This window comes from Camelina sativa, chromosome 9, assembly GCF_000633955.1.
Source record: "Camelina sativa cultivar DH55 chromosome 9, Cs, whole genome shotgun sequence".
NCBI classification, from domain to species: Eukaryota; Viridiplantae; Streptophyta; class Magnoliopsida; order Brassicales; family Brassicaceae; genus Camelina; species Camelina sativa.
Genome location: NC_025693.1, coordinates 36,803,858 through 36,826,982, shown reverse-complemented (window position 1 = coordinate 36,826,982; position 23,125 = coordinate 36,803,858). Strand labels below are relative to the sequence as shown.

The window sequence follows — 23,125 nt, the reverse complement described above, 5'->3', positions numbered from 1 at the left end:
TATAAGGATAATACTCGATTCAAAATATCAATTTAGGAAGAAGTGGAGATATTATAAGGATAATACTCGATTCAAGATATCAATTTAGGAATATGATGTTAAATGTAAAGATTGTATAAGTATAAACAAAAATTGATTTAGAAAAATAGAAATAATTTTTTTTTTTTTTGTCAACAAATAGAAATAAATTTAGAAGAGATACTTTAGGAATCAAATTGGTGTAAAGATTTTATAGACATATTAATTGATTACTCAATTTTAAATTTTCATATTTTAGTTATTATTTTTTTTTGCAATTTTGTAGGGATTAACTTTGTAAATAAATATAAGTTAAAGAATATAATGTAAAATGTATTTCAAAAATGTTAATATATATTTTTTATCGAAAAAATTTTCAAAATATTCATTTAATATCTACACATTTTATCTATATCATCATGATTTGCAAGTAACTGCGGAAAATGAGAATCGAACTACCAAACAATCAAAGTCATAATGAAAGTATATTTGCTAAAAGTGAAAATAACTATATTTAAATATCTTGTTTTATATCAAACGATGATGTTTGCTTGTGCCGTCTCTCGTTATTCAAGAGTTTAATTCACTTTATGCCAGCTTTTATTTTTTTGGATGTCTAGTTTATGCCAAATCCTCTGCGAATTCTTAATTAGTGTTTAGTGATTTTTTAATCAATAAATCATTTAACAATTACTATTTAACCTTATTTCTATTTTACTCGTTAATTTTTTAAAATGAGTTCTACAAATACAATCAACTAGTTCATTTGGATGATGTGTTTAATTACACGAAAATAAATATATTTTCATTACTGCATATGGATAAACCATATAGATAAAAAAAAAAATACATATATATATATATATGTTGTTTGTAGATATGTCTCCGTTTTAAACCTTCTACTTAACAGCATTAATAAGAAAACTAGACATGCTGATTTTAGAAAAAGGGATGCTGCTAAGGCTGCTAACGCTGAACCTTCCATAATATTTTCAAACTGATTCTCTTAAATGTTTTTTTAAAAAATATTTTATCGATAAACTATCTAGAATTTTGACTACGAAATAGTTCATTGTGCATTGTGCCTTGCGAGCTGTTTGTGATGATGTAGACTATTTTGGTTATATTATGCACAAACTATTAGGTTGATTCTCTTGTAAACTAGAAAATACACACTTTTAAAAGTCGAACATCTAATCATCTCATCCACAGTTGAAAATATCAAAATATCTTGATTTTGACTAAGTTGGTATATTCATAATTTTTATGGCTAAGTTGGTATATTCACAATGAACTATTTCGTAAAAATATCAAAATATCATAATTTTTTTTGACTTAGTTGGTATACACTCATTTAAAAAAAAAAATCGTGAATAACATATAATTATGGCTTCGGTTCTTTCAAAATATCTTGAGATTTCATCAACTACTTCTTTTTGTAAATTATAAATAGTAATATTCAAATGATAAGTCGCTCATCAAATGATAACTAGTTAACTACACCGAGTTAAATAACCAAGGAGATTGGAGCTGGACCAGCTCAGCTGGTTTAGGTGTTCAATCGGAAGCCGGTTATTTATTTATTTATTTTTATTTTTTGGTTTAGCTCAGTGACCGAAATCGAAGAAGCTTGAAGGTTTTAATATTTTACAAGACTCAAAGGTGCGATTACGATTTGCTTTTAAACCCAACTGTAGTAACATGTAACAATAATATAACCACTAGAATGTGTAGCCGCTACAAAATATGACACGGTTTTAACTGTTTCAGAGAACCAAAATGTTAAAACAAAGAATCAATCTTCATTACACATACATTCTTTACATCTAGGGTAACGGTAAACGCTGCGTCCCGTCGGTCTAACCAATACATGTTTGGTCTGCCTAACGTTTTTTCTCACTCTCTGCTCGAACACTTTCCACTCTATAGTATTGTTCTTCAACAATATGTCTGAAAACCTCCGTTTGTTCGGTCTGATCGTCGGCATTTTCCCTGCTCCGTAATATATCCTGTAACCCGATACAAGAGACGACAACTGACTCCCTGAATCCGTCATCGCAAATGCGTCCGATGCAGCACATGCAATAAAATCAAGAACCGCTAGCTACACAACCGAAACAAAAACACTATTAATCTCGCTGCTCAGTTAACCGATAAACCTAAAAATAGTTAGTTTCATTTCTACCTGAGATGAGAAATTTTTGAAAGGTTGTAGCTCAGTTTCAGAGAGTACATTCTCTTTGGTGACAAGATTCGGGTAGAGACTCGTTAAAGCAGCTAACCGTTTATTCCCTCCGTATATATTAGCACCAGCCACAAAAACACGGGTCTTCCTATTGAAACCGAGACCCGCAAGCATAAGCACAGCTTCTTCAGGTGATAACGGACAAAGCCCTTCCGTTCTCAGATCTTCCGGAGATGGCATTCTACAAAATGAGAAAACAACTGAGCATTCACTGTGAAACCAAAACCGATTTGTTAATGCGAAGAGAGGAAAGGAACAAACGTTTTAGTCTTTGTTAGATTTGCTAGTGTTGGGAAATGCTTTTCTCTGTAAGCATCAAGTTCCATCTTCTCAGCATCACCTCCTCCGAAGTAACAGAGAGAATGAGCCACCATATCGATCTCAAATCTTAGATGGAGTGCTAGATACTTAGAAGCCTTATGAAGAGGACCAGCCTTCTTGTCCAATATGAAGGACGCAAATTTTGGACCGACGAGATATGGATCAACTGGTGCGAGGTGTGATCCGCTGTCTCGTAGTCTCCTAACGAGAATCGCAGCCGTTTCTTGTATCTTTGGAACGAAGTTTAACGCATGAAAGTTACATCTACACCGCAGCCTCTACTCCCCAAAAACAAAGTTGGATCATTACGAGTCACATATCGATATGAAGTTATCAACAATGCTAAAAGAAAAGTCTTTTACCTGTAACTGAAACGGTATTGGATCAAAGGCCAAACGGTTTCCGAATCCGAAGAAATGAACAACTCTGTTCTTGATTAGAAGAGGGAGAATGTGTTTCATATAAAACCCGGGCTTGGCTTCTTTCACGACATCCATATCCGTAACCTTAAAATAAAAGAAGTACATAAGTAAAAATGTAAAAGATGAAAGAGTTTTAGAAATTTAAAGAGGTATAAAGGAACTCACGAGGCTGCCAATGGCCTCAAGGTCTAGAGACTGAAGCTCTTTTGGTAGTTTCTTTACAATTCGGATATCAGGAGAGAGGTACTTGATAAAATGTTCCACCTGATAGATATCTCCAAACTGACTATAATAAACCAAATCAAGAACGTCAAAATGTGACGTTCGACGTAAAAAAAAGGATCAATAATAAGAGAAGGAGATAGAGAACAGAGGAACCTTACAATAGTTACCTTGCATCGGTCCAGACATCACTGAACATGAATTTGGGAACAACGAGTGTCGCATTTAGCATCCGAGCAACAACAACAATGTTACAAACCTGGTTTTAATAATGTCCAACGTTAAGTCAATATAAAGAGTGGGACAAAGTAATACGTAACGCAATCAAAACTTACAGCAACTCTTTGTTGGTTGATCCCACCATTTGCAGTTACCATTATATATCCATTTTTCCCCTCTAAACTCCACACATAAAAAAACACCAAAATCAGGAAAATTTATAAACACCAAATCAGCACGAGAAGTAAACTCACGGGGAGTAAAAAAGTAAGAGACCGCTAGGCTTCCAAGAACGTTGATCAGCACAAGGCTTCCATGCCAAAGCTTGGTCCTTTGGTTCTCGCCACAGCTCTTTTGGCTCAATCTTGTTTTGCCCCTATAACAAAAACAATGTTGCAGGCGAATTCTTGGTTTAAAATTCGGAATGTCGTAATCAGAAGGAAATCAAAATAAATCAAATCAATGATAATAAGTATACCTCAGCTAACGCATGAGCAGCATAAGCCAACAATCTACCATAGGTTCCATTATATTTCTTCTTTGGTTTCCCCATCTTTTTCTTCTCTCCATGCTACCAAATCATACAAGTCACACCACATCAAAACCCAAAATGCAAAAATCATGCAATATAAAAACATTACATAACGTACCATTTACCTCAATAATTTCATTCTAACAAAATCATAAACATGTAATAATTCTAATTTAGTTTCCTAACAAAAATTTAAGTTGCATTACCATTCATCTAGCAATCTCAGTCAAATTATAATTCTCTTTTCCCTAACAAATGGTTTGTAACCGTTTGGTTAAAGTTAAAGTCCCTTTTTACTGTACTTGGGAAACTGAAATGGATTTGACAAGAAACAGACAGTTAAAAAGTTAAAAGTTCAAAATAAATTTAACCAATCACATTGTTTTAAAAACTAATTTACCTACCTGTACAGACGCCGACACTTTAACGGACGCCCGTTTCACACTCGGGTTCGGGTTCGTATCCGGAATTAGTTTCCGGTTCGGTTTCAGGTTAAGATTCGGTTTTTTGGAGAACCCTCTTCGAAGCCAAGCTCGACCTTCATGGAGCTGAGAGAGCATGAACCAATTAACAAAAATGAAGAAAGCCACAAGCCCGATCACACACGCGGCGGTTTTGGCCGTTCTGATTCGTTTCCGCTTTGCTCTCTTAACCGGATTTTTCAAACTCCGGTTTGGATCTCCGTTGATCCAAGACAAAATCGACCCAATAAAATTCGACCCGGTATCACGAATCTGGTCTCCAGCTACTTCAGAGAACCGGGTTGGACCGAGACGTGTCGGTGATTGAACCGGAGAAGCTCCTCCTCCACTTCCATGGATCAGATCTTGGACTCGAGTCTCTGGTTTCTCTTCGTCAGGTCTCTCCGTAGCCATAACTAATACAGAGCTCAGTCTCTCTCTCTCTTCTCCTCTTGTGAGAGAATGATTTGTTGAGTTTAACGAAGCTTGAGTGAAGAAAGAGAGAAGAGTGTTTATGTTTTTTTTTTTCTCTTTGTCTGAAAAATTAGTTTTGTTTTTTAATCCTTGAGATTGACGCTGGTATTAGTTTAAGGTCACTTGTCCTTTTTTAATTAGTTTTTTAATCTTTTACCTTTTTACATAATAAATTTGATTACCAGACTAGTGTTGTTTACTGTAACTTGTGAATAAGTTTAACTTAAACAAGGAAGTAATCAGCTGTCAAAAACAAAAATAGTTACAACTTACAAGCATGTGTCAGTAATATTGGGCCTATATACAAGTGTCTATGTGGGCCTTTTAATACGCTTTTTGCATATCAGAGTGATATGTTTTCATTGGGGGCCTATACATCTGTTTTTGGTGATATATTATTAAATTATGCAGGTTTATTAGAAAAAAGGATAAAAAGTTAGGGAACTTATTAATTTCATTTTGTCAGGCCATTATCTGTTTTTTTTAAAGAAAACATAGCACATGCGAAGAGTTTTTAGTTTACTTTTTCAAAATTATTAAAGTTATAAACTAAAATTATATTCATACCATTTTTCTTTTTAAAAAGAAAATACCATTATTCATATCATTTTGATATAAAGGTTTACCTTTCGGACATGGTACCAATCAATACTAATGTAATGAGAGTGTTAAAAAGGGACCATTACAATTTGATACAATCCCAAGTAGTTAGTCTTAATGCACGTCTTTAGACAATTTTATGTGATAAACTATAGTACTATACACTGATTGAAAAAGGTGGTCATACTTCATAAATAAAAATAAAGAAGAATAATGTAGCTAGCTAGATAGATTCACATTGATTTAGACTAAATAAAAAAAGTAGTAAAATACAATTTTAATATAGATTTATACTAAAAATTTCAAAATATGATTTTATTACTGGACTTCAACGTGATGGCACGCAATACTTGAATAAATGAGTGGAAAAGTAATTGTTGACAAACAAAAAATAATACTAACGTTTTACCGAGAATAACGACGTCGTAGTGGAAGTTACCGTTACCTTCTCACGTGACAATTTGCATCAAGGTTGCTGCTGATTACGAAGAATAGAATCATAATTTACTATCTGATGACTAATTTAGGAGATTAGCAAAAATGAAGACTCATATATACTTTTTTTTTTTTTTTTCAAACATGAAGACTCATATATACATACATTCAGATCCAGGTTCATTCTCATGTACAACATAATACTATGTACTATTTTATAATATAAGCTATTTTGTGACAATTTATGTGAGTCAACTATGAAGTCATTATCTTATTTTGGCAACAAAGTCATTTTATTTGATCCAGCTTTGTCTGTAAAATAAGCATTAGATTATAAGCTAATACAAAGAATGCAGATGTGTAATAATTAAAAAAAAAAAACTGAAAAAGTTATTCTAGGAATAAATAAAAAACCAAATGAGGCCTAATGTTTTTTCAACTCTCAAGAAATAGTCTATGAGTTAGACGGCTTACCAACATTAGAACGAATGAAAAAGGTTTAAATTTTAAAAGGTTCAAACTTTTTCTTCATCTTCTTCTTCTTCGTCGTGTATTTTCAGCGTTTTGTATCAACAAAAACGGCATGACGTTTCTTCTCTTGTCTTCCCAATCTGTTTGCTGTTAATTAAACCTCTCTCTGTTTCTATACTCTGTTTTTTCTTTTCTTTCCTTATCTCTCTGTTTCTATTTTTCAGAGGAAGGAAGGAGAAGAGAAAGCTAAAAGACTTGTCCAATGCTTCTATACAATATTCATCGCATCTCCTCACTTTGATTTCTGGGTTCGTTCGTCTCATATATATTTTCTGTTTCCTTCAATCTGATCGCAAAAGAAAAAAAAAAAGGTTAAATTTTTATTTTGGTCAACCACCAAAGACTAAAACTTTTCTGGGTAATGGGTTTTCTAAAGGTGAGATTTTTGGATTCAAAGTGTTTGACTTTTTTGATCTTCGAATCAAAAACTCTAAAACTCTAAAACCTTCAATGACTTTTTTTTGCAGGTGAAGAGAGAATTTTAAGGGTTTGAAGATATATTAATGGCGACATTAGCAGATATTGGACTAGCAGCAGCGATCAACATCCTAAGTGCATTGATATTTCTTTTGCTATTTGCAATCTTGAGGATCCAACCATTCAACGATAGGGTTTATTTCCCTAAATGGTACTTAAAAGGTGTTCGGAGCAGCCCCTTGAATTCGGGTGCTTTCGCCAGCAAAATTGTGAATTTCGACTTTAGAGCGTATATACGGTTTTTGAATTGGATGCCCGCCGCTCTCAAGATGCCTGAGCCTGAACTTATTGATCATGCTGGTTTGGATTCTGCTGTCTATTTGAGGATTTACTTGATCGGGTAAACATAATTAATCTTCAAGATTCTTTGTTATTAGTTTGTTTAGCATTGATCTTAAGATAACTCTCCAAGAACATGCGTTGAAAATTAGTAGAAGAGGATACTAATAATAGCTTTTGTTCTTTGTTATTTTTGTTTTACTATTTTTTACAGACTTAAGATCTTTGTTCCCATCGCATTACTTTCATGGGCAGTTTTGGTACCTGTGAATTGGACAAGTGATGGATTGCAGCTAGCGAAACTTCGTAATGTAACATCGAGTAATATCGATAAGCTTTCGATATCAAATGTGGAACGTGGATCAGACAGGTTTTGGGCGCATCTTGTGATGGCTTATGCGTTCACATTCTGGACTTGCTATGTTCTAATAAGGGAATATGAGAAAATAGCTGCAATGCGGTTATCATTTCTTCAATCCGAGAAGCGGCGTGCTGATCAATTCACCGTAAAATATGTTTTTTTTTTTCATTTATAATATAATCTCTATGCTCTTTGGTCTTACCATTAGATATGATGTTGTATTCATTTGACAGGTTCTGGTTAGAAACGTACCACCGGAGTCAGACGAGACAATTAGCGAAAACGTTCAGCATTTCTTTCTTGTTAACCACCCGGACCATTATCTCACACATCAGGTTAGATCATATCCCTAAAAGGAATGAATCTTTAGTTCTGTTTCTAGCTGTTTTCTCGGTTAAGTCTTTGAATATGTATATCTAGGTGGTGTACAATGCAAATGAATTGGCTAAATTGGTAGCGGACAGGCAGAAAATGGAGAATTGGTTTGATTACTACCATTTGAAGTATACAAGAAACAAGGAACAAAGGCCAAGAGTAAAGGTAAAATACTTGAAGAAACATGAAGAGCTAAAACACAAATTTTAGTTGTCTAATTCTGTTTTCATCATCTCGCAGTTGGGATTTCTCGGACTATGGGGTAAGAAAGTAGATGCTATGGATCATTACACAGCTGAGATCGAGAAACTTAACGAGCAAGTAAGAATTGTTTCCTCTAGGAGTGCCCAATGAAATATTAGTAAACCATTGAATCTCACATCTTTGGCTTTCACAGATAATGGAGGAAAGGGTGAGAGTAAAGAAAGATGACAAGAACGTAATGCCAGCAGCTTTTGTGTCTTTTAAAACGCGTTGGGGTGCTGCGGTCTGCGCGCAGACACAACAGACAAAGAATCCAACAGAATGGTTAACCGAATGGGCTCCTGAGGCAAGAGAAGTGTTCTGGCCAAACCTTGCAATGCCTTACGTATCTCTCACGATAAGGAGATTTCTAACGCACGTTTCCTTCTTCTTCCTTACTTTCTTCTTCATCATTCCAATCGCCTTTGTACAATCCTTAGCCAGTATTGAAGGTATTCAGAAAAAAGCTTCGTTCCTCAATCCCATCATCGAAAAGTAGGTACATTGCTAGAGTTTTTTTGTTGCTTACTGGTTCAACCCTAGGACATTCTTGATTCAATTCGATCATTGCGTGTGCAGGAAGTTTATGAAATCTTTGATCCAAGGTTTTCTTCCCGGTATTGTCTTGAAGCTCTTTTTAATATTCCTGCCAGCGATTTTAATGATCATGTCCAAATTCGAAGGGTTTGTTTCGATATCATCGTTAGAGAGAAGAGCGGCTTTTCGATATTATATATTCAACCTAGTGAATGTTTTCCTCGGTAGCATAATCACCGGATCTGCATTTGAACAGCTTGATTCTTTTCTTAAACAATCCGCAAATGAGTAAGCTCCATCACTAGCACTAATTTTACTCTCTTTTGGAACTCTGCTCTCAACTACTTTTACATTTCTTATTTTAGTATCCCCCGGACAGTTGGAGTAGCGATACCTATAAAGGCAACTTTCTTTATAACATATATAATGGTGGATGGTTGGGCGGGTGTGGCTGGAGAGATTCTTAGGCTGAAACCATTAGTCATTTTCCATTTAAAGAACTTCTTCTTGGTGAAAACTGAAAAAGATAGAGAAGAAGCTATGGATCCGGGACAGATCGATTTTTACGCTACTGAGCCTCGGATTCAACTATACTTTCTCCTTGGTCTTGTCTATGCTCCGGTCACTCCTGTTCTACTTCCTTTCATCATCTTCTTCTTTGGTTTCGCCTACCTCATCTTCCGTCATCAGGTATAAAAAAGAAATTAAATTAACTTCTTTTTAGTTAACAAGTTCATGTAGTATAAACCGGTCTCTTTGTAGATCATAAATGTGTACAATCAAGAGTATGAGAGTGCGGCAGCGTTCTGGCCTGACGTTCATGGACGTATAATATCTGCATTGATCATCTCTCAAATCCTTTTGTTGGGGTTAATGAGCACAAAAGGAAAGGTTCAGTCCACGCCTTTCCTCCTCGTTCTAGCGATTCTCACTTTTGTTTTTCATCGGTTTTGCAAAGGCCGGTACGAATCGGCATTTGTCATTAATCCTTTGCAGGTTAGTATATATGATAATCTTAAATTAATACTATTTTTGGTTCATTATGTGTTGTTTAATTTATTCAGTAAGTACCGGTTTACAGGAAGCTATGATTAAAGATACATTGGAACGAGCAAGAGAACCAAACATGAATCTTAAAGGGTTTCTTCAGAATGCATATATTCATCCGGTTTTCAAAGACGAAGAATTCGAAGATGACCAGTTTGATGAGGGATTAACCGAGGATTCAGATGACGAAGATTGTGTAGTTGTACCGACCAAACGTCATAGACCCCGGAGAAAAACCGTGGCGAGCAGCAATGTGAGCGGTGGCTTGTCTCAATCACTGCCTTATAATCGATTTGATACGGATAAGGGAAAACCGGTATAGAAGAAACAGAACCAATACGTAAGAGATCTTTTTATTTTTATTTTTTTGACGTGTTGTGAAAAGGTTTTTGTATATTTGTATGCTATATATTCATTGTCTTGTTTGAGTTTGGTGATTGTATAAAAACAAGTTCGAATAAAAACGATTTTGTAAAACTCATTGCATGATTGATATGTACATTGGCTTAGCGTAAGTGTGACTAAGCTTGTGTCGTGTTTGGTATGAAGATGTTTTGCATCAGAGATTCAGATGACTAAAATTGTGTACTTGTTTGATTAAATTGTGTTTTTTTTTTTCTTTTTGTAATCATACGTAGGATAAGAAGATATCGTACTCAATTCTTTTTAAACAAAAATTGAAGAAAGAAAAGTGTACTACCATAAAATATATTATTTACAATAATGAACAAAATTGATATGTAATTTAATAATACTCATTCTAATGTTATGATGTAATTCTTTTTAAAAAATCATCGGAATCATAAATTATACTCCATCTTAAAGATAGTAGTATCATGCCTGTTGGAACTAAACGATACTGCTGTAAGGTTAATGGTTACTCTTTACTAATTTTATTCCGTTGATAAAAAGAATTGATATCAGAATATCTTAGATTTGAAAAAATCTCATACGAAATTCACACCACAAAAATAAATCATGTAGATAAACATGTCAATAAATATGAGTAAGAAATAAAAAGAAAATCCAAAATTCAAAGATTTGTCATTAAATGCAAAGAAATTATCCAGAAAGACTTAAATGTAGAAGTAAATCCTAAAAAATTAAATTAATAATTTTCAGATTGTTGAATACTCCTAATAAAATAAGTAATGCTGACTAGACTAGTATTAATTATGCAAATCTGACTTGTTTGTGTAACGCATTTGTATTCGTTTTCCACGTGGTGAGTTCTTTACTGTTTCAACAAAATTTGTTTTCTTCTAAAAAGATAAAGAGAAATTAAAAAAAAAAAAAAAGCTAAAAAAACTGAGATAAATCTCGTTTTCAGACAGATGAAAGCGAGTGAACCGGAGAAAAGGTATTAATCCCCTGAGACGCAGTACCTCACTTGCGCTCCACGATTCACAAAAAAAAATACTTAAACGGTCAGATTAGGTTCCCATCCGATTCTCCATTCTGGGAAATATATATCTCCGAATAAAAAAGTAATTTTCTTTTTTTCCTTTCGGGTTATGATATAAAAAAAAGGAAACCAAAGTTTGTGAGAGAATCCATAGTTCTCTTCTCTGAATTGTTTAAATCTATGTCTAAGTAGCTGGAATCTAGGGTTTAGATATCGCTATCGCAGGTAGGTGATTTCATCGTTGCTGAGTTCTTCGAGCTTTGTTCTTTTTTTTTTTTTCTCCAAGGTAAAATTTAGTTTCGATCCTCTTATAAAATTCGAATTCTGGACTTGATTGTTGTTGTTGTTGAATCTGTTTTTTGATCGGATTGGTTTGAAATTAACAATGTTCGTTTCTTGATTCGTATCTGGGGTTTTTTTTTTTTTTTTGGAGATTGTATTCGATTGATTTGGAGATTGTATTCGATTGTATTTGATGATCAAATTCAGAATCGTTTTGTGTTTTAAATTCTTGGGATTTTTTTTCTGGGATTGCAGATAACAATGGAGTTGGATGACGTTAGTATCGAGGAATCTATACTAATGAGTGGTTCGTGGATAGTTAGGAAGAAGAGGAGTCTGAAACCGTTTCAGTCTAGAGGTCTTTTTAGCGGTAGGAGTAGTGGTAAGGAAGTGGTAGTAGTAGAAGAAGAACAGAGCGGGAGGAGCTTGAGAGTGTATAGCAGGAAACAGAAAAAGAGAAAGACATCTAAAGTAGAAGAGCAATGTTCTGAAGATGATGATGATGATTGCAGATTAGGTGAGTGGATGCGAAGGAGAAGCGTAAAACGCAAAGAAGTTAGGCCTAAGGTAGAGTCAGGGGAACGTTTTGAAGATGATGATTGTAGAGTTAGTAAAAGGCGTTCTGTAGTCAGTAGGAAAAAGAGAGACAGACGCCAAGTGGAGATTGAAGAAGATGAGGCATGGGAAGAAGAAGTTATGCTGTGTGTTAAGATCAAGTCAACATCATCACGAAGCAGGACTCGTAATTTAGTTTCTAACAGTACTGAAAACGTTGCTGATGTTAGTACTTCCAGTTCGCGTTCGCCTGCTTCTGATGTATCTGATCCCCTTCTCAAAAACGGGATATCTAATAATGACTGCACAAGCGTAAGACAGGTAAATGTGTCATTGTATTCGATCATCAAAGAAGAACATGTAACTGTGTTGATGTACTGTAATATGTATATGATGTTTTGTCTTTGGCAGGAACCGAAGGTAGGCCCAATTTGCCATCAGTGCTTGAAAGGGGAAAGGATAACTCTTCTCATTTGCAGTGAATGTGGAGTGACGATGTACTGTCTTCAATGTATAAGGAAATGGTTAGTTTCTCCCTTAACTCTATACTATATATCTCTGTCTCGTAATAATATATCCTTACTCTATTTATGGTTTGTTGCAGGTATCCAGAGCTATCTGAGGATAATGTCGTTGAGAAATGTCCTTTCTGCCGTAACAATTGTAATTGCAGCAATTGCTTGCATTTGAATGGTTCAATTGTGGTATGTTAAGATTGCTTTTAGCCATCCATTTGCAGAAGATTTGGATTTTTTCTGTTAACTGGTATCTGTGTTTTCTGTCTTTACAGACATCCAAGAGGGAACTCTCGAACTCTGAAAGACGCCATCATCTTCAGTACTTGATTACATTGATGCTTCCGTTTCTGAATAAGTTATCCAAATTCCAGAACCAAGAGATTGAAATTGAGGCAGCGGTTCAAGGTATGAAACTTGCACTACTATGACATAATTTCTGTTGCTAAATGTGATCTTTTTTTGCTAACATGACCTGTTTCTGTAGGATTACTGCCTTCTGAAGTTGAAATAACTAAGGCAATAAGCTACACTGATGAACGTGTATACTGGTTAGTAAGCATACCTAAGTTAGGATATTTTTAATTTCTTGAGGATCTTACTGATATATAAATCTGTGTTGCAGTGATCATTGTGCAACTTCCATTGTTGACTTGCACCGAAGCTGTCCAAAGTGCTCTTTTGAACTTTGTTTGAAGTGCTGTCAAGAGATTCGTAAAGGAACATTTTCTGAACGCCCTGAAATGAAGGTAGACTATGCTGATAAAGGATACCAATATATGCATGGTTTAGATGCTGCAGAACCGAGCTTCTCTTCCACTTCTGAAGACGAAGAAGCTATCCAATCCAACACTAAGTGGAGCCTTGGTAATAATGGAAGCATCACTTGTCCACCAAAAAAGCTAGGTGGTTGTGGTGATTGTATATTAGAGCTTACGAGGATCCTACCACAGACGTGGATGTCAGACTTGGAGCATAAAGCAGAGACTTTCTTGGCATCAGTCAATATTAGCCCTAGAATGTTGATCTGTGGGTGTTCTCCTTTGGATATTGAGATGACAAGGAAAGCAGCTTCAAGAACAAAATCAAGTGACAACTACCTTTTCTGTCCTAAATCTCTTGATGTCTTGAAGGAAGAAGAGCTTCTACATTTTCAAGAGCATTGGGCAAAAGGTGAACCAGTAATTGTTAGGGACGCTCTTGATAACACACCTGGTTTAAGCTGGGAGCCAATGGTTATGTGGCGGGCGTTATGCGAAAACGTGAATTCACCAGCAAGTTCTAAGATGTCCCAAGTCCAAGCAATTGATTGTTTGGCTAATTGTGAGGTGGAGATCAATACACGTCACTTCTTTGATGGTTATAGCAAAGGAAGAACATATGAAAACTACTGGCCTGAGATGTTGAAGCTAAAGGACTGGCCTCCTTCTGACAAGTTTGAAGATCTTTTACCTCGTCACTGTGACGAGTTCATATCCGCACTACCTTTCCAAGAATATAGCGATCCTAGAACCGGGATTCTTAACATCGCAGCAAAGCTTCCGGAAGGACTTATCAAACCAGATTTGGGGCCAAAAACTTACATTGCCTATGGGATTCCTGATGAGCTCGGTAGAGGGGATTCAGTGACTAAGCTTCACTGTGATATGTCAGACGCGGTAATGATTTCATTTAGTTCGTTTTATTCCTGGTTTTGGTTTAATTGGTCCAAGACTCACTCTGAATTCATGTAGGTGAATATTCTGACGCATACTGCTGAAGTAACCCTAAGTCAAGAACAGATATCCGCAGTCAAAGCTCTGAAACAGAAACACAAGGAACAGAACAAGTTTGAAGAACAGAGCACTGGAGACCGTAGCGAAACGGAAGAAGAATTGAACATGCCAGAGATTCTGAGCAGTGAAAATGACGAAAGTGGCAGTGCTCTATGGGACATATTTAGGAGAGAAGATGTTCCTAAGTTAGAAGAGTATCTAAGAAAGCATTGCAAAGAATTTAGACACACTTATTGTTGTCCAGTTACAAAGGTAACAATACTGACATCTGCAACAACTTGTAACGAATTTAATGTCGGGGTACTGATGATTTCTTCTTTTCAGGTTTATCATCCGATACATGACCATACATGCTATTTAACCGTAGAGCACAAAAGAAAACTTAAGGCGGAATTTGGTGTGTAACCAAGTTACTTGGATATGATGTTTTGTGAGTCAATATTGACGAGTTATATGTTTTGTTTGAAACCGTAGGGATCGAGCCATGGACATTTGTGCAAAAGCTAGGTGAAGCGGTATTTATTCCTGCGGGTTGTCCGCATCAAGTTCGGAATCTAAAGGTAAACAGAATGGTTTCTCTTCTTCTTCCTCTACTTATACAGTTTGCTTTTTATTGAAAAATCTAACTTTTTGTGTGTTTGATTGGGGACAGTCGTGTACAAAAGTTGCAGTTGACTTTGTGTCACCAGAGAACATCCATGAGTGTCTGCGTCTGACTGAAGAGTTTCGCCAACTTCCCAAGAACCACAAGGCCAGAGAGGACAAACTTGAGGTAAGTTTTTATCTCTTTACCATTTATTTTTTGTTTTTGTTGGTTGTGTGAGCATGTTCATATGCTTGATGCGGGTGGGTTTTCTTAAGGATATCTGAATAGGAGAGATGGGCATTTGAACCAAACCAAAACCAACTCAATCCTTTTTTTATGTTTTTTAAAACGTACTTGCCGTACAAAACCCCAAATCACTGACTGGACACATAAGTAAAACAAAACTACCAAACTTTGCTTTTTTCCAATTAAAAAACATTTTTTTTTGAAAACAGATATATATTTAAATATATTATATTAATTAATATATATTAAGGTTGACTTTAAATATTTTATCAACTCAGTATTTTATTATATGTATTTTTTTATTTTACTTTTTTTTCGCCAAATTGGACGGGGATTGAGCCAAAAAAAAAAAAAAAAAATTCAATCCAAATATTGGATAGTTTGTTTTGGTTTTATATAATTCAGGTAATATTGATTTTTGTTAGAAAGCAATTAACCAAATACCCATCTCTTCTAATTGATAACCTAATCTTATTAAAAGCTTTAATTGTTTTTTAATTTCTTTTTCTAAGTAAGCTTCAATGTATGAATGGTATGTTTGTTTGTTTGTTTGTTTGCGCAAATGTGTTTCGTGTGATATTTCATAAAAAGTAAAAAAACAGTGTGTGTGATTTTGTTTCAATGTTTTTTTCTATGTAAACACTTAGATTGAAAACTAGTGAGGTCTTATGCAAAATATTGCTCCCCATAGGCATTATTGTGATCGGCCTCAAAAAAAAAAAAAAAAAATCTTTAGACTTGGGTTGTGTTAGTCTTCACTGACCAATGCAACACCAAAACTCCTTTTCCCCCCTTCTATCAACAATATGCAATTCCGGGATTGAATTTGGTGTCGAATCATCGATAAACTTTATCGATTTACACAAATCCGATCGAGATTGAAGACTTCTACATTGCTTCTACAACACAAAGAAGGATGGGTTACAAGAAGGCTTTTCTCAAAATACAACATGGAGGGATGGCAGAGAGAACCTCTCTATGCATTTGAGACCTTTGTCTTTGCAATTAATGAGAGATTCGAGTTTTGAAGGCCATAAGACCCTCGTTGCCATACCGAATAAAGATCGGTGTATTTAATGCACTTCGTTCAGTTTTCCGGGATTATTGGTGGCCGTCTTCTTACACACATAAGGTTTCCAATGCATCTTATGAATGGCTAGAGGCTAGCTCTTGATTTACTACCAACTCCTCAAATCGTGGCATCTCCGGCATGGCGTGGTGGATCATACGATCAATCTTGTTGGCTTTTGTGGTGGGTTGTTGGTACGTGTAAGAGACTTCAATTTCTTCTCAAGGATCAAGAAATTGAACACAACAATGTGTCTTAATGAAAGAACCTCAAGTTCGTGGAAACAAAACTCGTCAATGTCTTGATATATGTTAACCTGCTTTTAATTGTTTTTCTGTGAAGTCTTTGTCTATATAATACTTTGCTTGGATTATTCTTGTATTTTAATTAACTTCATGGTTTTACTAAATTAGGAAAAAATTCTAAAGAAATGACAAAAATTAAAGCTTTCGATTAACATCGAAAAATTTAGGTCTAATTGTACTAGATCTTAGATGATACCAGACAGTGGCGGAGCCAGAATAATGGATCATGGGGGTCATATATTGCTAATATGTAAAAATTATGAGAGCTTTTATTGAAAACTTGAAAGATTATATAAACACAAAAAAAAAAATTGTATAGAAAAATAGAAAAAGGGTTTCAAAAAGGGTAGTAGAACCTAAAACATGGGTGTCAATTCACTAAAAACAAACCAAATTTACCATTATGTAACATATATATAAGCCTAAATAAAAAATTTCATAAATTTTATGGGTGTCAGTTGACACCCCTCATCCTTCACTAGCTCCGCTACTGATACCAGAAGTCTTGCCCAAACTCATGTTTTCTCCACAATGTGAGTTCAATCGGTGGAAAGATGGCGGGTTGAATAACATCATGAGTACTAGGTGTAGTAATCTTAAATCTTCGTTGATACAAATATCGCGGTATCCACCTACAATAATGAGATTTCAGTTGACGAAAAAAGAATGGGGCGAGTTAACTGTGGATGGTCTTTACATGTGTGGTGGATGATCATGCTTGTAGTTGTCTAAACTACTAGAAAAATGTCTGCGAAGTTATATTAGTAAGTGATTGAACAGTTTTAGACATGTATTAACCGGCAAGAATTTATGAAGTCCACAGTCAGAGCGTCGTGGATTCTCAGTGGATGGTCTTTACATGTGTGGTGGATGGTCATACTGGAAATTATATCTAGCAACTGCAGCCTGAGCACTGTGGATTCTCAGTGGATGATCTTTACATGTGGCGTGGAGCCGTGGATGGTCTTTACATGTTGTCTGGATGGTCATGCCTTGTAGTTGCCTGTACTACTAAAAGAAAATGTCCAGAAAGATAAATTAATAAGCAATTGAACAAATTTTGACATGTAAATGTCTTAACTAGCAAAAATAGATGAGGAGAAAACATGTAATTTCTTTTATCCAAAAAAGGAAAGTGATTGAAAGTTTGAAAAAGTCATAAGAGCTTATGGTTGGGATACCAAATCATATATATTCCAAAGAAAGAAAAGTGATTGAAACTATCTAGTCTCTATGCAGTGGAAGGGAAGGAGCCTAAATCGACCCTTTCTCATTAAAAAGAGATTAGACTCTCGGATGAGACTAAGCAGCCACCAACCGTTCCGGCGGCACCCAGAGCCGGCCCAAGCACCAAGTTGGTGAAGCATGTGCTTGCGGCCCGGTTCTAATAATTAATTTTTCGGCCCTTTTTTGGTAAAAAATCTCTTATAGCTCTACTGGTTAAAGGCTATGTGGAGGAGTTATAGGTGGTGGGTTCGATTACTACAGTTGCAGAATGATTTAAAAGTAATTTTTTGTATAAATTAGACCATTTTTAATTTAGGCTTGTGGCCTTCTAATTGTTAGCGACGGCTCTGGCGGCACCCCTGACCGATTTTGATTAAGAGACTAGAAACCTATCTAAAATGAAGCCTAGTTTAAGCTGTCAAACAAATGATAGAATTGAAAATTTTCCCGACAATAAATATAGATAGAATTTTGCTCAATAAAGGGAAAACTCGTAGAAAATTATAAACTGTTTCGCTAAGGCTGCAATCTTTCTATAGAAATCATCAAACCTAGGGGCTGAAATCAGAAAAGGTATATGCCATATTTTTTCTTTTTTACTCGGGTGAATCTTTCCTTAGTGTCAAATTCGTAAACTATTAATGAATTCTTTGCGACGAGGATTCCAAATCTATATTTAGAAATTTAATAATGTAATGTATGCCGCCGTGAAAACATTTAGAAGATACATATAAAATTTATATTCCGTATTATTTTAATTTGGTATGAGTGATTTGCTTCTTCTTTTTTTTGAGATAAATGGTAAAGTTGAAAAAATTGACAACGTGTGACGAAAAAAAAAGTTTATATGTATATATAAATAGAAGTTATTGCACACATGATCAACAATCTAACGATTTAACGAAAATGAAGTTAGTGTCGACCTTGATTGTGGAAGATTTTACTTTTGTAAAAGGATGAGACATCATCAATAGGCTAGGGTTTGCTCTCTATTTGTTTTGGCTCTTTTGCTAGGACCATACTTTATGAAACCCAAATTAATTAGTTCTCTCTTTTTGTATATTGATTCACTAGTCTGTTCCTTTTTAACAGATAAAGAAGATGGTTATCTATGCAATCGAGCAAGCTCTCAAAGAACTTGAAACTTTACCTGAAGAGACCCGACCTATGCTCCACTAGTTGAAGACTGCTGTTTGTAAATGTCATGTGACCTAAATAGCTATATCAGCTCCTTTGTTGTTGTGCATTAAGCTGCGTACAATTCTCAGGTTCCTTATAGATGATAGAATAAAAAGCCATGGAGACCTGTCAACTGAAGATCTGCATTTGGCATTTCTCTGTGGTCATATGTATCGGTATCTATATACAGGAGAGGAGGTATAGGCTTTGCTTTAAAAGAATAATTATATTGTATTTGCGACTAATACTTTTATATTTTAATTTTAAACATGTGACATTCACATAGTAATTTGGTTTTTTGAAAAGGGTTAATCATTCACATAATTCAAACATAAAGGCATCGGCATGTTAACCAAAATAACACAATCATGACGTTGTCTAAGCTTTTGAACTATATTTTCCTAAACTCTAAAGGTTCTAACCTAATGATTTGTACTAATGGCGTGGATGTATTATAATCAGCTTCAAACAAGGCGTGGATGTATTATAATCAGCTCTTCAAACACAGTAGTTTATTATTCACCCTAACATAACCTATATTAAAAATTCATAGTTTAAATGACATTTTTCGGAATCAAAACTTTCTTTAAAACGACGTCGCTTTTTCAATAACTGAATGATTAACAGCATAGTAATGTATGTTAGTAGCTCAACTATTTAACATTATGTATTTTTAGTTTGGTTTTCAAAATTTGATGTATAACAGAGTTAGTCAATGTTTTTAATGCCTACAATAAAATTCATGATTTAAATAATTAAAATTTGAAAGTTTATTGTTTAGATGACATTTTTTCCATAAATTTTTTTTTGGTCGAACAACATTTTTTCCATAAATAAAATCATACTTTCATTATATAAAAGAAAAATTTAATGTTCCAATGGAAACAACATAATAACAGAAAATGAACTTAGTGTGTTCCCGAATAATAAAAAAAACATACCAAAAACATAAACCGCAATTAGTGCCTAAAAACTAGTTACCATTCAAGGCCTCACACTCTTTTAATCCCTTCTCTAGTCAAACCCAGTCAAATCCTCTCTTAATTGTTTTTGTATTTATTTCTTAACTAAAAAACTCACACGTGGACAACGACACGGTGTCGTATTCATCAGATTTCAACGTCTTCTTCCTTCTTATTCTCTCACTTGTCTTCATCTCCTTCACTCTCTCGTCTCTCTCACATCACATCGCTACATTGCCAAAAATCTCGATTTCGGAAAACCCTAGAGAGAGAGAGAGAGATTTGGAATTCGAAATTCCAGATTCTTCAGATGTATTTCTCCGGAGCGTAGTAGTCTCGAATTTTTTTTTGGTTTTTTTTTGTACACTAATGCCTCCGCGGCTCCCGTCGTCGTCGTCTCGTCGCGGCGTCGTGTGGTTTCGATGGAAGCTAATCATCTCATTCTCCGCTGCGTTATGCATCCTCGCTCTCTTCAGTATCAATCGTCAGTCTAATTCCACCGCGACGACGACGACGCTGTCTTCGTCGCTCTCTGTAGCGAGATCTCGTATCCCGCGGAGCACGTACTCCGGCGATCGTCCGAAACTCGCGTTTCTTTTCTTAGCACGACGTGATCTGCCACTTGATTTTCTCTGGGACAGGTTCTTCAAGGTTCGTCGTTTGAGATCATTCGTTTTAAGTTGAATCTGGAAAACGAAATTTGCTTATTGTCTCTCTTTGTGTGTTTTGTTTGTGTTAGGGTGCAGATCAGAGGAATTACTCAGTTTATATACATTCAGTACCTGGTTTCGTGTTTGATGAATCCACAACTCGATCTCAGTTCTTCTACAATCGCCAATTGAAGAATAGCATTGAGGTTTTGATTTTGTTGTTGTTGTTGTTGTGATGATTTTGGATAGATGAATTGAGAATTTAGAATTTGAATCAGAATTTAAAAACAGGTAGTTTGGGGAGAATCAAGCATGATTGCAGCAGAGAGATTGTTGCTTGCAACTGCTTTGGAGGATCCTTCTAATCAAAGATTTGTTCTTTTGTCTGATAGGTTCGTTTCTTTTAAGCTTTTCGATATCAAAGAACTTGTATGATACATTATCCTTGTATGATCTTATTGTCATTGCTTTGGTTTTACTCTTTGTGATGCAGCTGTGTTCCGTTATACGACTTTGGTTACATATACAGATATCTAATGTCTTCACCCAAAAGTTTTGTAGACAGGTAATTTGCTGTTTTTCGGGTCATCTTGTGTCCTATAAATAGCAAAAGCAGCGTCCTTGTTTGCAGCTAACTGTGTTGCACTTTGTTTGTAGCTTCCTTGATAAAGATAAACGCTACACCATGAAAATGTTTCCTGTTATACGGAGAGAGAAATGGCGAAAAGGATCTCAGGTCTGTTCTAATCATATTGAACCTTGGGGGAAATGAACTTTTGCTGACTGTTTCTTTGCATGATTTTGGAATGTTTGAATTTCTGACGGGAATGGAAGTTTCAGAGACTTTTGGTTGCAGTTTTGTTAATCTATCTTTGTTTTTGTACAGTGGATATCATTGATCAGAAGCCATGCAGAGGTCGTTGTTAATGATGATACTGTGTTCCCTGTTTTTCAGAAATTTTGCAAGGTAAAGCTGAACCTTTTTGATGCTTTCTTCTTGGTTTGATTAAGTAGGGATGAGCACAAGCTTAATGTATCTCATCTTATTATAATTTCATCTGTGCTGTTTTCTTGGAGAAATAACGAATTACTTGTTTGTTTCTTTTCCAGCGATCTCTACCTCTGGATCCTAGAAAGCATTGGCTTTATCTTGTAAGTACACTGTCTTTCCGTAATTTCATTTAATACCACCAGCCACTTGAATGTTCAGTTTATATTGATTCTTACTGCTTCTGTGTCACTTTGATTATACGAAAATAGATTAGCGGGTATAAATTGATTGAACTCACAAAAACAAGTTGTCAAGTTGTCTCTGTTCACTGGAAAAATCAGTTTGGATGTTTTTAAGTATTATTCCCACAGATATCTCATTTCAATCTCTCAGTAAATGACGGCTTGTTTTCTTATTTGCGTTGCAACAGAAAAAGAGACGTCATAACTGCATCCCTGATGAACATTACGTACAAACTCTGCTAACAGTAAGCACAAAACAAGTCTTCATAAACTGCATCTCGCCACTCAGTTTATATCTCCTTTTTTACCTGCTGATTTTTCGGATTCACTTTTTTCAATCCTAATCTTGATGATCTCTTCAGATGCGTGGCTTGGAAAATGAAATGGAACGGAGAACAGTGACATACACTACATGGAACCTATTAGCCAAAAGAGCTGAAGCCAGATCTTGGCATCCTCTCACTTTCACATCTGACAATTCCGGGCCAGAGGTCATTGAAGGAATAAAGGTAAAAAAATTTATCTTAACATAGAGGTGTGCAATCCGGTTTTAGTGTGTTTTGTGCTCATCCCTATTTTTATACACGCCAATTGAGCTTCTGATCAATCTCTGTTTTTGTTGTTTCTTACTTTTGGGTAACAGAAAATCAACCATGTATATTATGAATCGGAGTATCGAACAGAATGGTGTCGGGCGAATTCAAAACCTGTTCCGTGCTTTCTCTTTGCGAGAAAGTTCACTAGAGGAGCCGCAATGCGTCTTTTGAGTGAAGGATTAGTAGAGTCATCAACAGATACAAAAACCTTTTAGATGAAAAAAAAAAGTAAACACAAAGGTATTATACAACTAAGAAAGAAGAAACCAAGATTAACATCAGAAGAAAAGGAAGTTAATTTAGAATATACAGATGAAGCATACAGATAGTACATTAATCCTTGATTATATATGAAAGTAGTTTAGTACAAACTACACAGCCATGTTTTTCCTTTTTTGGTATTAAAAATGGCAACTCATGAGATTCCTATAGAGAATTTATGATACAGATGTTTTAAGGACATAATTAATGTGATGGTTCTATAATCTATATACCATGTAGGACATTGGTACGATGTTTTTGCCCAATGTAAAGTTGCCTACAAGACAATTGGCTGAAAGCTCACAGGCTGGCCAGTCCCTATTGTATTGCAGTCTGGACTCATGGGCTGGGTTGACATGTCTTTCTCTCACTCCAAACATCCTCTCTTTCTCTTCCTCTTGTTCTATTATTTCTCAAGAAACAGTATCTCTAACCTTAATCTAGCCTTAGATCTACCTAATTTGCATGTAAGTATTTTTA

General features: G+C 35.3%; 4 protein-coding genes across 8 annotated transcripts; 3 read left to right on the top strand and 1 right to left on the bottom strand.

Annotated features, from left to right (window-relative positions):
- On the bottom strand, positions 1,711-4,990 carry LOC104714568 (uncharacterized protein At1g04910-like). Its single transcript, XM_010431980.1, has 10 exons — positions 4,384-4,990; positions 3,926-4,018; positions 3,724-3,823; positions 3,564-3,625; positions 3,399-3,487; positions 3,172-3,292; positions 2,947-3,090; positions 2,525-2,862; positions 2,204-2,444; positions 1,711-2,122 (listed from the first exon to the last, which is right to left on the bottom strand). Exons 1-10 carry the CDS (start codon positions 4,852-4,854, stop codon positions 1,814-1,816), a joined length of 1,968 nt encoding a protein of 655 aa, XP_010430282.1. The 5' UTR covers positions 4,855-4,990; the 3' UTR covers positions 1,711-1,813.
- Positions 6,429-10,314, top strand: LOC104714567 (CSC1-like protein At1g62320). 2 transcript variants are annotated; one of them, XM_010431979.2, is made up of 11 exons: positions 6,429-6,728; positions 6,948-7,297; positions 7,451-7,742; positions 7,831-7,932; positions 8,018-8,137; positions 8,213-8,293; positions 8,370-8,710; positions 8,795-9,040; positions 9,118-9,442; positions 9,515-9,748; positions 9,834-10,314. In XM_010431979.2, the coding sequence occupies exons 2-11, from the start codon at positions 6,984-6,986 to the stop codon at positions 10,119-10,121; spliced, it is 2,343 nt and encodes a 780-aa protein (XP_010430281.1). In that variant the 5' UTR covers positions 6,429-6,728; positions 6,948-6,983; the 3' UTR covers positions 10,122-10,314. The 2 variants fall into 2 exon arrangements, with proteins under 2 accessions (XP_010430281.1, XP_010430277.1); XM_010431975.2 differs by having other exon boundaries at positions 6,429-6,856.
- On the top strand, positions 11,158-19,196 carry LOC104714565 (lysine-specific demethylase JMJ25-like). 4 transcript variants are annotated; one of them, XM_010431973.2, is made up of 12 exons: positions 11,158-11,286; positions 11,742-12,362; positions 12,453-12,565; positions 12,646-12,745; positions 12,832-12,964; positions 13,044-13,107; positions 13,182-14,214; positions 14,290-14,583; positions 14,656-14,728; positions 14,806-14,891; positions 14,984-15,103; positions 18,857-19,196. In XM_010431973.2, exons 2-12 carry the CDS (start codon positions 11,748-11,750, stop codon positions 18,941-18,943), a joined length of 2,718 nt encoding a protein of 905 aa, XP_010430275.1. In that variant the 5' UTR covers positions 11,158-11,286; positions 11,742-11,747; the 3' UTR covers positions 18,944-19,196. The 4 variants fall into 4 exon arrangements, with proteins under 4 accessions (XP_010430275.1, XP_010430273.1, XP_010430274.1 ...); XM_010431971.2 differs by lacking the exon at positions 11,158-11,286 and adding an exon at positions 11,293-11,429; XM_010431972.1 differs by lacking the exon at positions 11,158-11,286 and adding an exon at positions 11,293-11,490.
- Positions 20,091-22,895, top strand: LOC104714564. Its single transcript, XM_010431970.2, has 10 exons — positions 20,091-20,556; positions 20,645-20,761; positions 20,847-20,947; positions 21,049-21,120; positions 21,213-21,291; positions 21,442-21,522; positions 21,666-21,707; positions 21,977-22,033; positions 22,151-22,297; positions 22,432-22,895. Exons 1-10 carry the CDS (start codon positions 20,275-20,277, stop codon positions 22,597-22,599), a joined length of 1,146 nt encoding a protein of 381 aa, XP_010430272.1. The 5' UTR covers positions 20,091-20,274; the 3' UTR covers positions 22,600-22,895.

What these genes read in the sequence shown, in the direction of transcription:
- LOC104714568 (XM_010431980.1), bottom strand. Translation starts at nt 4,854, where the DNA reads ATGGCTACGGAGAGACCTGACGAAGAGAAACCAGAGACTCGAGTCCAA. An exon ending in AAGTGTCGGCGTCTGTACAG is followed by an intron (nt 4,019 to 4,383) that starts GTAGGTAAATTA and finishes ATGATTTGGTAG; the next exon opens with CATGGAGAGAAGAAAAAGAT. An exon ending in CTGCTCATGCGTTAGCTGAG is followed by an intron (nt 3,824 to 3,925) that starts GTATACTTATTA and finishes TTTTTGTTATAG; the next exon opens with GGGCAAAACAAGATTGAGCC.
- LOC104714567 (XM_010431979.2), top strand. Translation starts at nt 6,984, where the DNA reads ATGGCGACATTAGCAGATATTGGACTAGCAGCAGCGATCAACATCCTA. An exon ending in ACCATTATCTCACACATCAG is followed by an intron (nt 7,933 to 8,017) that starts GTTAGATCATAT and finishes ATGTATATCTAG; the next exon opens with GTGGTGTACAATGCAAATGA. An exon ending in CTCAATCCCATCATCGAAAA is followed by an intron (nt 8,711 to 8,794) that starts GTAGGTACATTG and finishes TTGCGTGTGCAG; the next exon opens with GAAGTTTATGAAATCTTTGA.
- LOC104714565 (XM_010431973.2), top strand. Translation starts at nt 11,748, where the DNA reads ATGGAGTTGGATGACGTTAGTATCGAGGAATCTATACTAATGAGTGGT. An exon ending in CTTCAATGTATAAGGAAATG is followed by an intron (nt 12,566 to 12,645) that starts GTTAGTTTCTCC and finishes GGTTTGTTGCAG; the next exon opens with GTATCCAGAGCTATCTGAGG. An exon ending in ACTGATGAACGTGTATACTG is followed by an intron (nt 13,108 to 13,181) that starts GTTAGTAAGCAT and finishes TCTGTGTTGCAG; the next exon opens with TGATCATTGTGCAACTTCCA.
- LOC104714564 (XM_010431970.2), top strand. Translation starts at nt 20,275, where the DNA reads ATGCCTCCGCGGCTCCCGTCGTCGTCGTCTCGTCGCGGCGTCGTGTGG. An exon ending in TCTGGGACAGGTTCTTCAAG is followed by an intron (nt 20,557 to 20,644) that starts GTTCGTCGTTTG and finishes TGTTTGTGTTAG; the next exon opens with GGTGCAGATCAGAGGAATTA. An exon ending in TTTTTCAGAAATTTTGCAAG is followed by an intron (nt 21,523 to 21,665) that starts GTAAAGCTGAAC and finishes TTTCTTTTCCAG; the next exon opens with CGATCTCTACCTCTGGATCC.